The following is a 17,462-nucleotide window of genomic DNA, read 5'->3' as shown; positions in this document are numbered from 1 at the left end:
GACCAAAAACTATATCTCAGGAACTATTTGGCCGATTTCAATGAAATTCGGTATATAATATTTTCTTAACACCCTGATGACATGTACGAAATATGGGTGAAATCGGTACACAACCACGCCTTCTTCCAATATAACGCTATTTTGAATTCCATCTGATGCCTTTTATGTATATAATACGAGTATATACATACATTAGGAACCAATGATGATAGCGGAATAAAACTTTACAAAAATACGGTATTTGAAAAATATGTAAATGACGTATAATGAAATCTCGATTATCACTTTATCATGCGAGAGTATAAAATGTTCGGTGACACCCGAACTTAGCCCTTCCTTACTTGTTTAGTTTCTTTTGGAAATAAACGCCAGATGGCTTGACATGATATTTATAGCGGGATTCTGTAACCAGTCTTCTTCTTCTTAATTGGCGTAGACACCGCTTACGCGATTATAGCCGAGTTAACAACAGCGCGCCAGTCGTTTCATCTTTTCGCTACGTGGCGCCAATTGGATATTCCAAGCGAAGCCAGGTCCTTCTCCACTTGGTCCTTCCAATGGAGTGGAGGTCTTCCTCTTCTTTAATGGAACGTCTGCTCCATCGTCATCGATTGGGGAATCGGGTTCTTCTTCTCCTGGTGTTGTGCGTTCACTGCCATTCAGCAAGCTGGAGAAGTGTTCCCTCCATAATTTAAGTATGCTCTGGGCATCAGTGACTAGATCACCTTTGGGGGTTCTACAAGAGTATGCTCCGGTCTTGAAACCTTCTGTAAGCCGCCGCATTTTTTCGTAGAATTTTCGAGCATTACCCCTGTCGGCCAGCTTATCAAGCTCTTCGTACTCACGCATTTCGGCCTCTTTCTTCTTCTGTCTGCAAATGCGTCTCGCTTCCCTCTTCAACTCTCGGTATCTATCCCATCCCGCACGTGTAGTGGTCGATCGTAACGTTGCGAGGTAGGCAGCCTGTTTTCTCTCCGCTGCGACACGGCACTCCTCGTCGTACCAGCTGTTCTTTTGCACTTTCCGAAAACTAATGGTTTCGGTTGCAGCTGTACGTAAGGAATTTGAAATGCCGTCCCACAGTTCCCTTATACCGAGTTGTTGTTGTTGTGATTGCAGCTTCTCGACGTCGAACCTTCCTTGTGTTTGTTGACGTGCGTTTTTTGCTGCACAGAGGCGGGTGCGTATCTTGGCTGCAACAAGATAGTGATCCGAGTCGATGTTAGGACCTCGGAGCGCACGCACATCTAAAACACTGGAGACGTGTCTTCCATCTATCACAACATGATCGATCTGGTTGGTAGTTTTTCGATCCGGAGACTGCCAGGTAGCTTGATGTATCTTCTTGTGCTGGAATCTAGTACCACAGATAACCATATTTCGGGCCCCGGCGAAGTCGATCAGCCTCAGCCCATTTGGGGATGTTTCGTCGTGGAGGCTGAATTTACCGACCGTAGTGCCAAATATACCTTCTTTGCCCACCCTGGCGTTAAAGTCGCCAAGCACGATTTTGACATCGTGGCGGGGGCAGCTCTCATAAGCGCGCTCCAAGCGCTCATAGAAGGCATCTTTGGTCACATCGTCCTTCTCTTCCGTCGGGGCGTGGGCGCAAATCAGCGATATGTTGAAGAATCTCGCTTTGATGCGGATTGTGGCTAGACGTTCATTCACCGGAGTGAATGATAGTACTCGGCGACGGAGTCTCTCTCCCACCACGAATCCAACACCAAACTTGCGCTCCTTTATATGGCCACTGTAGTAAATGTCACAAGGACCTACTCTTCTCTGTCCTTGTCCCGTCCATCGCATTTCTTGGACGGCGGTGATGTCAGCCTTTATTTTCGCGAGGACATCAACCAGCTGGGCAGCGGCACCTTCCCAATTAAGGGTCCGGACATTCCAGGTGCATGCCCTTATCTCGTAGTCCTTAATTCGTTTGCCATGGTCGTCATCAAAAGGGGGGTTTCTCTTCCGAGGCTGTCGCTTTCTTTTCATTGGGGGTGTTTTTTACGTGGCGGGTCCCAAACCCAGCGCACAACCCTAAGCAGGGGATGTTTCGCCTTCTCACATTAGCTCGCCTTCGAACGGATGTTCTTAGGCTACCCAGAGGATACTTGGTCAAAGACCGGAAGTTGTGAGCTGCTTGAGCCATGTGTAAAAGAATCGTTTCTGGCCACTCCCAAGTGAATGGCGATCAGAGAACTTTCCTCACTTGCGTGAACTTCTACACATGACTCCATCCTCCAGTCTCTAGTCTCAAATTGAGACATTTAGAGGCAAAGTCTCAATTTGAGACTAGTTACTATTCACTAAACAGTCTCAGTCTCTAGTCTCAAAACATTGTCTCAAATTTTGTCAGCTGGTAATAAGCAGGTCACAAACGTATTAAGAAAAGAGAAAACAAGCAATGGACGAAGAAGTTGCAGCATTTTTGTTAATTTTAGAAACATATGAAAACGAAGAAAGGTAAGTATTGTTTAATAGCAATGAATATAACAATATTATTAATTTCTTTCAATTAGAAATGCAAACAGGAGGAATTTGGCGCACTTAAGGAATAGTGAGGATCCATTTTTATTGGAGGAAGAAATATTTAGAAAATATTTTCGTTTTCCGAAATCGTTGTGTTGGGATCTTATACAGGATTTGAAACCTCACGACAATCGTTTCCGAAAGTCTGCTATTCCTTTTGAGATTCGGGTGAGTGTTCATGTTTTTAAATTAAAATTTTTTACTAAACATTGGTGTACTATTTCTAGTTCGTTTCAGTGTTATATTTTTTTTCAAATGGTTCATACCAATACTGCATTGGAAATAGCCATTTATCTGCCATGAGTCAACCTAGCATATCCCGAAGTATAAGGCATATATGCAAACTTGTGTTGGAACACAAAAATGTGGAAATAAGTTTCCCAAATGCAACAGAGCACTACAACAAGATTAAAATGGGGTAAAGTATATATATATGAGTTAAATTAAACAAGTATATCAAAACATAAATATATTTTTAGTTTCCATAATAAGTTTGGAATAAAAGGAGTGATTGGTGCTATTGACTGCACCCATGTTGCTGTAATTGGGCCGTCTTCGTCGTCTAACGTTATTCCACATGAATACATGAACCGAAAGGGTTACTACAGTATTAACGTAGAAGCGGTAGGTTAAATTATTAATTTAATATAATTAATATATGTATATATGAATTTTAGATTTGTGACGACAAACTTATTTTTCGCCATTTAAATGCTCGTTTTCCTGGCTCATGCCATGACTCCGGAATTTGGAGAACATCGCCGGCCAGAATAAAATTAATAAGGGAACATGTTTCTGGTTCATTTAAGTGGCTTCTAGGTGACTCAGGATATCCACTAGAGCCATGGCTTTTGACTCCTATATCAAACCCATCTGCACCAAATGAAGTTCTTTATAACAGAATCCATATAAAGGCCAGGAACATAATTGAAAGAGCCTTTGGTATTTTAAAGTCTCGTTTCCGTTGCTTATCTAAAGAGCGAGTACTGAGGTATACACCCTCAAACGTCGCGTTCTTAGTTTATACTTGCTCAATTTTCCACAACATTTTGCAAAAACATGGTATTTGTGACATCGATGAAATCGACATTGAAAACTTTGAGGACTCTTCCTTCCATGATAATTCTCCAGCTCAAACAAATCAGTATTACACTGCAGGAATAAATGCACGACGTAACTGCTTAAATTCTCTCACACAATCTTTGTAAATAAATATCTTTACAAATAAATATTTCATTTATATTTTCACAAAAAATTAATAAATTCATTTATTCAGTCTTTTATATGTATGTACATAATAATTATATTTAGGAACATAAAAATCATTTAACTTATTCAGTCACCTTTTATATATATGTACATTATTTACATTAAAAGGAACTTAAAAATAATTTAACTTAAACATATTCTTTGGTATATATGTACATTATTTACATTAAAAGGAACTTAAAAATAATTTAACTTAAACATATTCTTTGGTATATATGTACATTATTTACATTAAAAGGAACTTAAATTATCTTAACTTAAACAAATATTTTTTTAATTTTTTTTTTAAAACAGCTTCCGATAGCTTTAAAATAGCAGTTGCCATGTTATTCAAAGAGTCCGCAACATTTTGGAAGCATTGTTGCGATGCCTCTCTAAATTTTGCCTCTTCTTCGCTTCTCTTCTTCATTGTAGCCATCATGTCAGCAAACATTTCCTGAGAAGTCTGCCTTCGAGAACGCGAAGTTGATGGCATCTCACTTACTGTCGGACTCTGCGGATCTAGGTCGATTATAATGTCGTTCTAAATGAAAAAAGAAAACATTCCATTTTATTTACTAATAAAAATTTGTTTATAAACATATTATACGTAAAGATTTTATTTAATCATACCTCTACACCAATAGTTGGGACATCAGGCAGTCCATCAATCACGGTCCTCCCTAGTGCTTCCATCGCCCGCTCTTCCAACTCGGAGGATTGGATTTCCTGCATTGGTCCTCCGCCCGTCAATATCCTACTTACTTTCGCCTTTCTTGCCCTTGAGCGAATCTGGTTTTTCCAGTGGTTTAGGCACTGTAAAATAAACAAGATATTTATTACAATTTAAATATATTATATATATATATAAGTGTATATGTAAAGATTTACCTCCTTCCATTTGGTAGGCGAACGTGATGGACCCTTTAGAGCGTTTAGTTGTTGAGCAAGTTCGATCCACAGCTCATCTAACCTTTTGGGTCTCGTGGGATCGTTCTTGTGGAGCTTCATTTGAGGGTGAAGCTCTAGAAATGCTAAGTAGCATTCAATTTGCTCTTTTGTCGTACGCAAGGCTTCTGGAAATGCAACAGTTAATTATATACAAGTAAAAGAATATAACAGCAAATCTTTAATTTAACGTCTGCTTACCTTTGTTTTCCATTTTGAATGTATTGACAATTCACTTATAGAGATCATCACAGATAATAATCGATTGTTGGTGTTTAAGTTTTATACAAAACTCAATCAGGTAAAAGTAAAAAAAAATCAATTTCTCATAAATTTTAGCTCTATAGTATTTCAAATACAATATTTTATTTTTATTTTTATTGGTAATTCATCGTTTTTACTGCGTTAAAGATAATTTAATATTTGTTATCGACAGTATTTTTTCATTCAGGTTTTATATACATCTCTAAAGGGGAATGTTGGGCCACGTTTTGATTTCGGTTAAAAAGTCACATAAAAGTTATTTTTTGTGAAAATTCCAAAGCATGGATTTGTAGTGCGAGTCGTAACCTTCCTTTTGATAACATTGGTTTGATAAAATTCTACAAAAATTTAAAAGTTATAGCCATTGGCGCAAAAAACCTGATTTTGCGATTTTGAAAAAAAGGTGGGGAATGTCGGTCAGTCTGTAAATCGATTAAAACATGATTGTTACCGATGAAAAACGTTTATTTATCATCGGAAATGAAAGAGAGATTCATAAATAATAAGAAAAATAGGAATTGGCGAAAAGAATTATTCCGACTCGCAGTGGATGCAGGTGTAAGTGTTCGGGTTCGGTGCGGCACATTTCAAGTGAACCCCTCGATCACAAACGATGCAATGGGCCGTGTTTTGACGATTCTCGTGCTTCGGCATCTTTTTCTTGCAAATCGTGCAAAAATCGAAGTCCTCTTCGATGTCGGTTTCGGTCGGAGACGGGCTTCTCTTCCGTGGCGTCTTCGATTTGCCACGGCCTTTTTGCTTCTTGGCTGCTGGTTCATCGGCTGCCTTCGTCAATTTTTGCCGCTTTTTTCGGCCTTGTCACGCAGATCTGCGACAACCTCAGGCGATGTCAAAATCGTTGACTCCATTGTCTTGCGGCCACGTTTTGATTTCGGCGCAGGTGTGCCCAATTTCAACGGGCCAACCGATTTCAATGCATCACGGAGCTGTGGAGCCGAAACAAGAGACAACGACGATGATGCAGCACCACTTGTTGAAGCTGGGGCACTTGTCGATGCCTCCGACGTTGACACCTCCTCATTCGCAGCAGTCACAATGGCATCACCAGAGGCAAGAACTCGACGTTGATTGTCGGCGTCTTTCTCTTCGTCACCGAACAAATTTTCGCCGCTCAGTTCCGAAGCGACAAAGTCAACTTCAGTGAAAATTTGCGGGTTGAACGGGTAGATGCCAGTTGTTCGGAAGCCGGATTTGATGGTTTTCGGCGTTAACATAACATCGAGGCACTGATCGACAAGGAGCGGCACATGATGCAGATCGAAAGTGACACCAATGTTGGACTTTTTCCATGCATCATGCTTCACGGTCATCATGCCTTTAAATGGTGCAAATACCGCAACATCTAGCGGCTGCATTTTGTGCGTGCATTTCGGCGGAAAAGACAGCAACGTGATGCCATGATCCAACGCCAAATCTATCGCCTCGATCGATAAATGCGAACCGTGGTTGTCCAGCAGCAACATGGTTGGCGAATCGGCATTAGCACCGGTGTGCTTGATGAAATGACGCATGAATTGAGGGAATACGTCAGAGTTCATGTAACCAGAACCGTTCGCAACACCAACAGCGCCATGACTCGCATGAGTCATAAAAATCTCTTTCATGTTGACTCGGGGAAAGAGGAAGAATGGCGGTATAGACTGGCCACTAGCGCTGACGGCCAAAGCCAAAGACACATTGGTGCCTTTTTCGGCAGATGTTGATGAGCCGACCTGCTTTTGTCCTTTGCGCGCGATGGTTTTGACAGGTCTGGTTGGCACGGTCGGGCACCCGGTTTCATCCATGTTCCATATTCGGTGAGGTTCAAACGGCGTCTTACCGAGAACGGATGAAAGGTTGGCAAAGAATGCATCGACATTCTCTTTGTTGAATCGCTTCGCACGGCTCTGGCTTACTTGCTCTGGTGTTCGCAGTGACAAATTTTTGTGGCGTTTCATGAACGCCAACTGCCAATCCTTACTCGCCTGTTGATTGTCGTTCCATGGATCCGGATACGACGCGCCAACTTTCCGAGCAAATTCATACGCGAGCTTACGAAGCTCCATCAAACTAATTCCATAGTTGATGTCGCTGGCCTGGAGAATGTAGCTTATCAGCGCCTTCTCTTGTTCGATGTTGAAGATCTGAAATAAAAAAAAAAATTATTTATTATTCCATGAATGAAAAAGAATGAAAAAGAAAGAAACCAGCAGAACTCACTGTTTTTGTGCCCATCGTCGTGCTTTCAGCCAGCAAATTCTTCATTACATCGGCATTGGCAGTAGTAACGTCGATGCTCGCACCATCAAATGCTGCAATATAACGCATCAGGTTGGTCCTCGGAATTTTGTGTGCCGTCGCAGATTGTCGAACGCTGTTGTGATGTATTTTCACCGACTTGATCGCCTCCAAAATGTTGTCGAAATCAACAATTTTCTCTTGTTTGGGATAGTACCGCGGCATAATGACTAAAAAAAATTTTTCGGAGCACGAAACTATCAGGAAATGTTGAAAAACTATTGTGTTGTTGAAATTCTGCACGAAAAATCACTTATACACGTCAAATATATGAAGTTAGCATGTCAAATGTAAAAAACTATGTGGCCCGAGATTCCTCATATTTGCAAAATGGCGGTGGATAATGAACACAATGTAAATTCGTGCAAAATTTCTTTTGTGTGTCGAAGGCTAAAGGCTCAACTAATATTAAAAACATATTTACCTGGATGAATTTATTGGAAAATGTGAAAAAATCAACCGTACACAGAGTTGAAAAAAAACTTTTGGAGTGTCGAATTTCTTTTTGTTGTCGCAGAGAGGTTATAACACGTGTTCACAGCTCGAGTGCTATATAGAAACTGAGATTAGTATGAGACGAGCCGATGACAGTTGGTTGCAGCTGTCAACCTATACTAGGGGAAAAAATATCGCGCTGGCCCGGGATTCCCCCGGGCCCAACATTCCCCTTCCCCTACTTTTTTAATTTTTTTCAAAGAAACCTGTTTGCCTTATTTTGAGCTTATAGTTGTAGTTTCTTTCGTACATTAATTTGATTCTCAAACTTATTGGAAAGGTTCAATACATCGAATTTTGATTTATCAAATATATAATAATTTTACTGCTTTCAAAAGGGTGACTCTTTTATATTCCATGCCTCTCTAACTATTAAAATTACTTCCATGTGAAAATTTGGAGGATGGAGTCATGTGTAGAAGTTCACGCAAGTGAGGAAAGTTCTCTGATCGCCATTCACTTGGGAGTGGCCAGAAACGATTCTTTTACACATGGCTCAAGCAGCTCACAACTTCCGGTCTTTGACCAAGTATCCTCTGGGTAGCCTAAGAACATCCGTTCGAAGGCGAGCTAATGTGAGAAGGCGAAACATCCCCTGCTTAGGGTTGTGCGCTGGGTTTGGGACCCGCCACGTAAAAAACACCCCCAATGAAAAGAAAGCGACAGCCTCGGAAGAGAAACCCCCCTTTTGATGACGACCATGGCAAACGAATTAAGGACTACGAGATAAGGGCATGCACCTGGAATGTCCGGACCCTTAATTGGGAAGGTGCCGCTGCCCAGCTGGTTGATGTCCTCGCGAAAATAAAGGCTGACATCACCGCCGTCCAAGAAATGCGATGGACGGGACAAGGACAGAGAAGAGTAGGTCCTTGTGACATTTACTACAGTGGCCATATAAAGGAGCGCAAGTTTGGTGTTGGATTCGTGGTGGGAGAGAGACTCCGTCGCCGAGTACTATCATTCACTCCGGTGAATGAACGTCTAGCCACAATCCGCATCAAAGCGAGATTCTTCAACATATCGCTGATTTGCGCCCACGCCCCGACGGAAGAGAAGGACGATGTGACCAAAGATGCCTTCTATGAGCGCTTGGAGCGCGCTTATGAGAGCTGCCCCCGCCACGATGTCAAAATCGTGCTTGGCGACTTTAACGCCAGGGTGGGCAAAGAAGGTATATTTGGCACTACGGTCGGTAAATTCAGCCTCCACGACGAAACATCCCCAAATGGGTTGAGGCTGATCGACTTCGCCGGGGCCCGAAATATGGTTATCTGTGGTACTAGATTCCAGCACAAGAAGATACATCAAGCTACCTGGCAGTCTCCGGATCGAAAAGCCACCAACCAGATCGATCATGTTGTGATAGACGGAAGACACGTCTCCAGTGTTCTAGACGTGCGTACGCTCCGAGGTCCTAACATCGACTCGGATCACTATCTTGTTGCAGCCAAGATACGCACCCGCCTCTGTGCAGCAAAAAACGCACGTCAACAAACACAAGGAAGGTTCGACGTCGAGAAGCTGCAATCACAACAGACAGCCGAACGATTTTCTACTCGGCTTGCACTCCTGCTCTCTGAGAGCACTCGTCAACAACTCGGTATAAGGGAACTGTGGGACGGCATTTCAAATTCCTTACGTACAGCTGCAACCGAAACCATTAGTTTTCGGAAAGTGCAAAAGAACAGCTGGTACGACGAGGAGTGCCGTTTCGCAGCGGAGAGAAAACAGGCTGCCTACCTCGCAACGTTACGATCGACCACTACACGTGCGGGATGGTATAGATACCGGGAGTTGAAGAGGGAAGCGAGACGCATTTGCAGACAGAAGAAGAAAGAGACCGAAATGCGTGAGTACGAAGAGCTTGATAAGCTGGCCGACAGGGGTAATGCTCGAAAATTCTACGAAAAAATGCGGCGGCTTACAGAAGGTTTCAAGACCGGAGCATACTCTTGTAGAACCCCCAAAGGTGATCTAGTCACTGATGCCCAGAGCATACTTAAATTATGGAGGGAACACTTCTCCAGCCTGCTGAATGGCAGTGAACGCACAACACCAGGAGAAGAAGAACCCGATTCCCCAATCGATGACGATGGAGCAGACGATCCATTACCCGACCATGAAGAAGTTCGAATAGCAATTGCCCGCCTCAAAAACAACAAAGCGGCAGGGGCCGACGGACTACCGGCCGAGCTATTCAAACACGGCGGCGAAGAACTAATAGGGTGCATGCATCAGCTTCTTTGTAAAATATGGTCGGACGAAAGCATGCCCAACGATTGGAATTTAAGTGTGCTATGCCCAATCCATAAAAAAGGAGACCCCACAATCTGCGCCAACTACCGTGGGATTAGCCTCCTGAACATCGCATATAAGGTTCTATCGACCGTATTGTGTGAAAGATTAAAGCCCACCGTCAACAAACTGATTGGACCTTATCAGCGTGGCTTTAGGGCAGGAAAATCAAAAGCTGACCAGATATTCACCATGCGCCAAATCTTGCAAAAGACCCGTGAAAGGAGAATCGACACACACCACCTCTTTGTCGATTTCAAAGCTGCTTTCGACAGCACGAAAAGGAGCTGCCTTTATGCCGCGATGTCTGAATTTGGTATCCCCGCAAAACTAATACGGCTGTGTAAGTTGACGCTGAGCAACACGAAAAGCTCCGTCAGGATCGGGAAGGACCTCTCCGAGACGTTCGATACCAAACGAGGTTTCAGACAAGGTGACTCCCTATCGTGTGACTTCTTCAACATGCTTCTGGAGAAAATAGTTCGAGCTGCAGAACTAAACAGAGAAGGTACCATCTTCTATAAGAGTGTACAGCTGCTGGCGTATGCCGACGATATTGATATCATCGGCCTCAACACCCGCGCCGTTAGTTCTGCTTTCTCCAGGCTGGACAAGGAAGCACAGAAAATGGGTCTGGCAGTGAACGAGGGCAAAACGAAATATCTCCTGTCATCAAACAAACAGTCGTCGCACTCGCGACTTGGCTCTCACGTCACTGTTGACAGTCATAACTTTGAAGTTGTAGATAATTTCGTCTACTTAGGAACCAGTATTAACACCACGAACAATGTCAGCCTGGAAATCCAACGCAGGATTGCTCTTGCCAACAGGTGCTACTTCGGACTGAGTAGGCAATTGAAAAGTAAAGTCCTCTCTCGACGAACAAAAACTAAACTCTATAAGTCCCTCATAATTCCCGTCCTGCTATATGGTGCAGAGGCTTGGGCGATGACAGCAACCGATGAGTCGACGTTGCGAGTTTTCGAGAGAAAAATTCTGCGAAAGATTTATGGTCCTTTGCGCATTGGCCACGGCGAATATCGCATTCGATGGAACGATGAGCTGTACGAGATATACGACGACATTGACATAGTTCAGCGAATTAAAAGACAGCGGCTACGCTGGCTAGGTCATGTTGTACGGATGGATGAAAACACTCCAGCTCTGAAAGTATTCGACGCAGTACCCGCCGGGGGAAGCAGAGGAAGAGGAAGACCTCCACTCCGTTGGAAGGACCAAGTGGAGAAGGACCTGGCTTCGCTTGGAATATCCAATTGGCGCCACGTAGCGAAAAGAAGAAACGACTGGCGCGCTGTTGTTAACTCGGCTATAATCGCGTAAGCGGTGTCTACGCCAATTAAGAAGAAGAAGAAGAAAATTTATTTATCAAAAACCTTAATAATATTTTAGGAAATTTGTCAAAACTTTCTTATGTTCTGTATAGTTTCAAAGTTACTGTTTAGAAGTAGGCAAAAGCATTAACTCTTCAAGGTACGCAATATATTGAAGACAGAAAACAGTCAAAGTAGTTGTGTTTACCCAAACCTCATTTGAGGATTCGATTTGTTACATACTTTTATGGCTAATTTGACCAATTTATGTTTTGTGAATTTAGTGATAACATTGTATGCATCAATTATTAAATAATGGAATAAGAGTAATACCAATTATTCTATAAACTTCGGTATGTTTGATCCGAATGTGTTTTTGACATACTTTATTACAGTCCCTAAACAAAACGCAGTTTTCGATTTTATTTACTACTTAAGTTGAAGAGTTGGTCTAAAGATTGTATCCCGAAATAAAGTAATAAAATATTTCTATACAAAATACGTACTTATATGACAATGGGCACAGGCATACGAATTAAAGCACGTAAATTCTACATGTGAGACCTCTAGCACCTTACGTATTGCCAAACTTTGATACCCCCAGTTTTCAAAAAGGCAAAGGCAAAAGCCTCCACCATGACATTCAAACCCATTTAAGGCCTATTCAAAAACCTGTTAAACTTTTGGTAACTTTGGAATTCAAAAATTTGTATGCTCCTAGTTAATGGTGAGAAATCATACCTGGAGCGTAGTAAAGTTTTCAAGGCTTGTATGAGTGTGGGTTTGTATGTATGGGAGATGTAAGAGTATGTGTTTATATACGAGGTGTGTTCAAAAAGTATCGCGAATTTTGAATTTTCGCGGGTTACGTATATTCGAATTTCGAATTTTTTGTGTCATAATGTTGGTACACTGTCTCTCCGACAAGCTCGGCCATTTTGAATGTTCATTTAATTGTTGACCGCTGCTTTGCTTGCACGTGTTTTGGATCGTCTTCGATTTTTACCTATTCAAAAAAATGGATAAAAGAACCTGTATCAAATTGTGTGTGAAAAACGAAATTAAGTGCGTGGATGCATTCCCAATGTTGACTGTGGCATACGGAGAAGCCAGCTTGGACCGAAGCAACGTTTATCGGTGGTACAAAATGTTCTCAGAAGGCCGAGAAGATGTGAACGACGAAGAGCGTGCCGAACGCCCGAGCACTTCAACAATAGACGAAAAAATTAATGAAGTGGAGAAAATAGTGTTGGCCAATCGTCGAATCACCGTTAGAGAAGTTGCTGAGGACCTAAACATATCGATTGGCAAGTTATGCGCAATTTGCGCGAAGCAATCCGCCAGAAACGCCCGGATTTGTGGAATAACAAAAATTGGCTTTTGCACCACGATAAAGCCCCTGCTCACACATCGTTGCTTGTGCGCGACTTTTTGGCCAAAAACAACACACTAATGATGCCGCAGCCACCGTATTCCCCAGATCTGGCCCCCTGTGACCTTTTCTTGTTCCCTAAACTGAAGAGGCCCATGAAAGGACGACGTTACGCTTCTCTTGACGAGATAAAGACGGCATCGAAGGAGGAGCTGAAGAAGATAAAAAAAAAATGATTTTTTGAAGTGTTTCGAAGATTGGAAAAACCGTTGGCACAAGTGTATAATATCTCATGGGGATTACTTTGAAGGGGACAAAATAGATATTCATGAATAAATATTAATTTTTGAACAACCACAAAATTCGCGATACTTTTTGAACACACCTCGTATACGTACTAACTATGAACCGTACCTAAAAGAGATTAAAACGTCCGCAGTTAGCAGCCAATGTACCTAGTGTGAGTATTTTCGGTGTGTGTATATGTGCGTAACGGAGCTATTGGTTGTCATGCTAAAGCTCCGGAAATACATACGCATATCAGTTTGCAGCTGTAGAGTCACACCAAGTAGCTACTATAAATAGTATGTCAGTAATCCAAATAAACTACAAGCACACCTCAACGCGCTTACTGCCATACTTTTACAGGAGAACATATGCATACATATATATGGTCTCACATTAATACTGTGAAACAGTATGCGCAAGGATTGAATATTTATATGCTTGTAAGGCCTTGTAGGCAGATTATCAACGCACACTGATTTAAATACATGTAAAAATACACATGACTTATAGGGTTCATTATACCCTCACACATCATCATTTGTTTGATTTGCTTATGTAAATATGTACGAGCTATGCCACAATTCAGTTGCAACGTTTTTAAACGACATTAAGCTGCCGGCGATCACATTAATCCGTTGAATAAAGTGGTGGCAGCAATTGAAACAGCTTGAAAAGGTGTTCCCCACAGACGGAGTGAATAAGGTAAAATAAGGATTTGTTGGAACTCATTCCCACATCTCCCACACAAGCAAATAATTTTTAAAATGCTTGTATATGTATGTGTATGCGAGTTGCTTAAAGTACGTACATAAATGAATTTGTGTAGCATACACACAGGCGCTTGCTTACTTAAATAGACTACATAATTAAATTTACCAGTTATGAAAATCACAAAAGCGTCGATCTTAAGTTGCGCAAAAAATTATTATTTAATTTTTTTTTGCACTAACAAGAGCCATTTTGAGTTAGGAATGAACTTTTCGGTTTACAAAGTATTTAAAAACAATACAAGTAGTGTAAAGTTGTGGGTGCAGAGAATTTAAATACTGTTGTCAGGGTTGCCAGCTATATATTTCTGTGAACATCGCTCTGAAATTTTAAACTATTTCTGAATTTTATTGCTTTAACTGCAACTGACACGTCAATTGAAAAGTACTTGGTCTGACGCATAGATGGCGCTAAGTTAGCCGTAACCTTCAAAAGACTCGTGTCGAAATTTGACGAAAAATACTGTTAAATCTAAGATTTGGATTGATTAACATTATTCGTACTCTGCCCCAAGGAAATCAAGCGTTGAAAAGTGGTTTGCTAAGCTTGAACGAAGAAAAATGAGCTGCGAGGTCGGTGAAAGCACTGGACGCCTTAAGGATCCTGTTACCGACGAAAAGGTTCCCAATATAAGTTCGGGTGAGGGTTCCTGAGATTTGAGACTCTAAAGATACCAAACAAATTTATGTGATATATAGTGAATAAATATTTTGGTATGAGAAAGCTCTGTGGAAAGTGGGTGTCGCGAAAGTTCACAATCCAACAAACACAGCAACGAATTGGCGATTCTGAGGACTATTTGCAGTTTTCTAATCATAATAAATCTGAATTTTTGCGTCAATATGTGACAATGGATGAAACATGGCTCCATAATTTTACTCCGAAGTCAAATCGATAGTCAGCCGAGCGGACTGCACACGATCAACCCGCTCCAAAACGTGGAAAAACGCACCAGTTGGCTGACAAGGTTATGGAACTTGTACTTTGGAATGCCCATGCACAATTTTTATTGCCTACCTTGAAAAAGGAAGGGCCAGAAAGCGTCGAAAAACGACTGAATTTAAAGATTCACCAGGGCCTCGTGTCACAAGTCATTGAAAACGATGGGAAAATCCATCGGGCTTCAGATTGCTTCCGCATTCAACTTATTCTCGAACTCTAGCACCAGCGGCTATTTCTTGTTCTCAAATTTGAAAATAATGCTCGCTGTGAAAAAAATGTTCTTCAAATGCAGAAGAGATCGCCGAAACGAATGCCTATTTTGAAGCATGGAACGAATCGTACTGCAAAATTGGCATTGAAAAGTTGGATGCTATAGTGATTTCAAACAGATTTGCTATTTGAATTCGAATGGTTGAGTACAAATATCATTTAGATGACAAAGTTATTGCGACTAAGTCCAAAAGATTTTTGGAGATTTCTATGGAGTATTCTATAAGTCATGTTCTCCAACTCTGACCATAAACTATAGTTCAGTGGTTTCAAATCTCTACTTCCGGGCGGCCAATCATGTGCAGCTATGAAACCAGCAATATTGCTTTTATGACACTTTTTTTATGAAGATCTAAGGCTCACCATCGAAGAGAGTATTGCTTAAGTTCCTTGTCAGCTTTCAAAAATAATCTATTGGTAAAAGTGTACCCAGTTGTAATTCTTTCTAACAGAAGCAAAGAGGCCATTACAAGTAAATGGCGACCACGTTGGTTGCTTGGAATAACATTTTTTTGAAGTTCTTAAAGTGTTTGCGTAAATTTTGGCTTTTTGTTTGTTAAAACTTGTTCAAATTTTAATTTGTTTTTTCTGCAAAAAGGATAGTTTCATGGGTGTTGACTGTTGGTTACCCAATGCGTCGTGCGAAACCGCGCAAGAATTTATCTAGATCATCACAAATTTGAATTTTCTAGTAATTCAAAGAAATATTTTAACATTTCAAGTTCACGAAGGTAAACACTTTACACAAACTGAAAGATTAAAGCTAAGTTCCTATATAAAAAACTGTTTTAATTGACAAAATATCGTCATGGAATTCGGCAATAATTCCTTGCAGCGTACAGCTGTCATAAAAACTGAAAGATCAAAATCGAGCTCTTGTAAAGAAAACTTTTTATTAGAGGAGATACCTTCACCATACTTATCATGGATTATTCTCTAAGGCAACGCCACAAGCTGCGAAAAAATTGCTTACATATCAATATAGCATATAGTTGCTGTATTAACTGAACGATCAAAAGCAAGATCTAGTATGGAAAACTTTTTATACGAATCGAATACTTTCAGAGGTAGAGTGTTTTCGTCCATTCGGACGACATGACCCAGCCAGCGTAACCGCTGTCTTTTAATTCGCTGAACTATGCCAATGTCATCGTATATCTCATTGAATGCGATATTCGCCGTGGCCAAAGCGCATAGACCATAAATCTTTTGCAGAACTTTCTTTCGAAAACTCGTAACGTCAATTCATCAGATGTTGTCGTCGTCCATGTCGCTGCACCATATAGCAGGACGGGAATATGCTGATAGAGAACTTTACTACTCAATTGCCTACTCAGTCCGAAGTAGCACCTGTTGGCAAGAGATATTCTGCGTTGGATTTCGAGGCTGACGTTGTTGTGGGTATTAATGCTGGTTCCAAGATAGACGAAGTTATCTACAACAAGTTATGACTGCCAACAGTGACGTGGGAGCCTAGTCACGATTGCGACGACGGAGCTTTTAGTTTTGCTCAACGTCAGTTTACGTGCGTGAATTTCGCTTCGTTGCGGATTATGGCTAGACGTTCATCCACCGGAGTGAATGACAGTACTCGGCGACGGAATCTCCCTCCCACCACGAATCCCACTCCGAATTTCCGTTCCTTTATATGACCATTGTAGTAAATGCCACAAGGACCTACTCGTCTCAGTCCATTGCATTTCTTGGACGTCCATTGGATTTCTCAGCCTTCACTCTAACGAGGACATCAACCAGCTGGGCAGCAGCACCTTCCCAATTAAGGGACCGGACATTCCAGGAGAATGACCTCAAATCTTAATCCTCGTCATTCAAAGGTGGTCTCTCATCCGAGGCTGTTTAAAGTTTTTCATTGTGTGGGTGTTTTTTACGTGTTGGGTTCCAAACCCAGCGCACAACCTTGCGTGAAACTTCTACACGTGACTCTATCCTTCATTTACTTTAGTAAAAATGTTTGTGTATGTGTTTATGTGCTCCACTTTATTGAAAGAAATCTTTAGCTGCGTTCCCAACTGCAAATTCTGTTTGCAGTTCTTGAGCATTTTGCAGCTACTTTATATGAATTAAATTTTAAATGCACAAATACACACTAACACAAAGATATAGGCAAACACTTATCGCGTGAAAATTTACTGTGAAGCGGAACCGTAATTCAGCGCACTAAAACTTCTACAGTGGAGGTTACGTTTTCTCTTTTTATTTTTTGAAAAGTTGAGATAAATGTTGTCATGCATTAAAATATTCTGTTTTTGTTCATATGCGAGCGTGAGTACTAGGGTGTGTCATTCTGAGTCAACCTTTTTTTTTCAGCTGAAAAACAGGCTAAAAACTTTCGAAAATGTGAAAAAGAAAGTCACTCAAAAGATGAGCTCTTAATATCAACATTAAGA

General features: G+C 41.3%; 2 protein-coding genes across 2 annotated transcripts; one reads left to right on the top strand and one right to left on the bottom strand.

Annotated features, from left to right (window-relative positions):
* Positions 1-1,774: 1,774 nt before the first annotated feature.
* On the top strand, positions 1,775-3,838 carry LOC126754575 (putative nuclease HARBI1). The gene is made up of 5 exons (XM_050466669.1): positions 1,775-2,466; positions 2,523-2,700; positions 2,760-2,950; positions 3,012-3,156; positions 3,210-3,838. Exons 1-5 carry the CDS (start codon positions 2,408-2,410, stop codon positions 3,738-3,740), a joined length of 1,104 nt encoding a protein of 367 aa, XP_050322626.1. The 5' UTR covers positions 1,775-2,407; the 3' UTR covers positions 3,741-3,838.
* Positions 3,839-4,407: 569 nt separating this feature from the next.
* Positions 4,408-4,942, bottom strand: LOC126755801 (uncharacterized). The gene is made up of 3 exons (XM_050468526.1): positions 4,930-4,942; positions 4,672-4,856; positions 4,408-4,596 (listed from the first exon to the last, which is right to left on the bottom strand). The coding sequence occupies exons 1-3, from the start codon at positions 4,940-4,942 to the stop codon at positions 4,408-4,410; spliced, it is 387 nt and encodes a 128-aa protein (XP_050324483.1).
* Positions 4,943-17,462: the final 12,520 nt, after the last annotated feature.

The sequence above is a fragment of the Bactrocera neohumeralis genome, chromosome 4, assembly GCF_024586455.1.
Source record: "Bactrocera neohumeralis isolate Rockhampton chromosome 4, APGP_CSIRO_Bneo_wtdbg2-racon-allhic-juicebox.fasta_v2, whole genome shotgun sequence".
NCBI lineage: Eukaryota > Metazoa > Arthropoda > Insecta > Diptera > Tephritidae > Bactrocera > Bactrocera neohumeralis.
The sequence above is the reverse complement of the archived record's forward strand: the minus strand, read 5'-3'. Positions and strand labels throughout refer to the sequence as shown.

Coding starts and splice junctions, on each gene's coding strand:
- LOC126754575 (XM_050466669.1), top strand. CDS start 2,408: ATGGACGAAGAAGTTGCAGCATTTTTGTTAATTTTAGAAACATATGAA. Junction 2,701..2,759: donor CTATTCCTTTTGAGATTCGG/GTGAGTGTTCAT, acceptor TACTATTTCTAG/TTCGTTTCAGTGTTATATTT. Junction 3,157..3,209: donor ACAGTATTAACGTAGAAGCG/GTAGGTTAAATT, acceptor TATGAATTTTAG/ATTTGTGACGACAAACTTAT.
- LOC126755801 (XM_050468526.1), bottom strand. Junction 4,597..4,671: donor CGCCTACCAAATGGAAGGAG/GTAAATCTTTAC, acceptor TTTATTTTACAG/TGCCTAAACCACTGGAAAAA.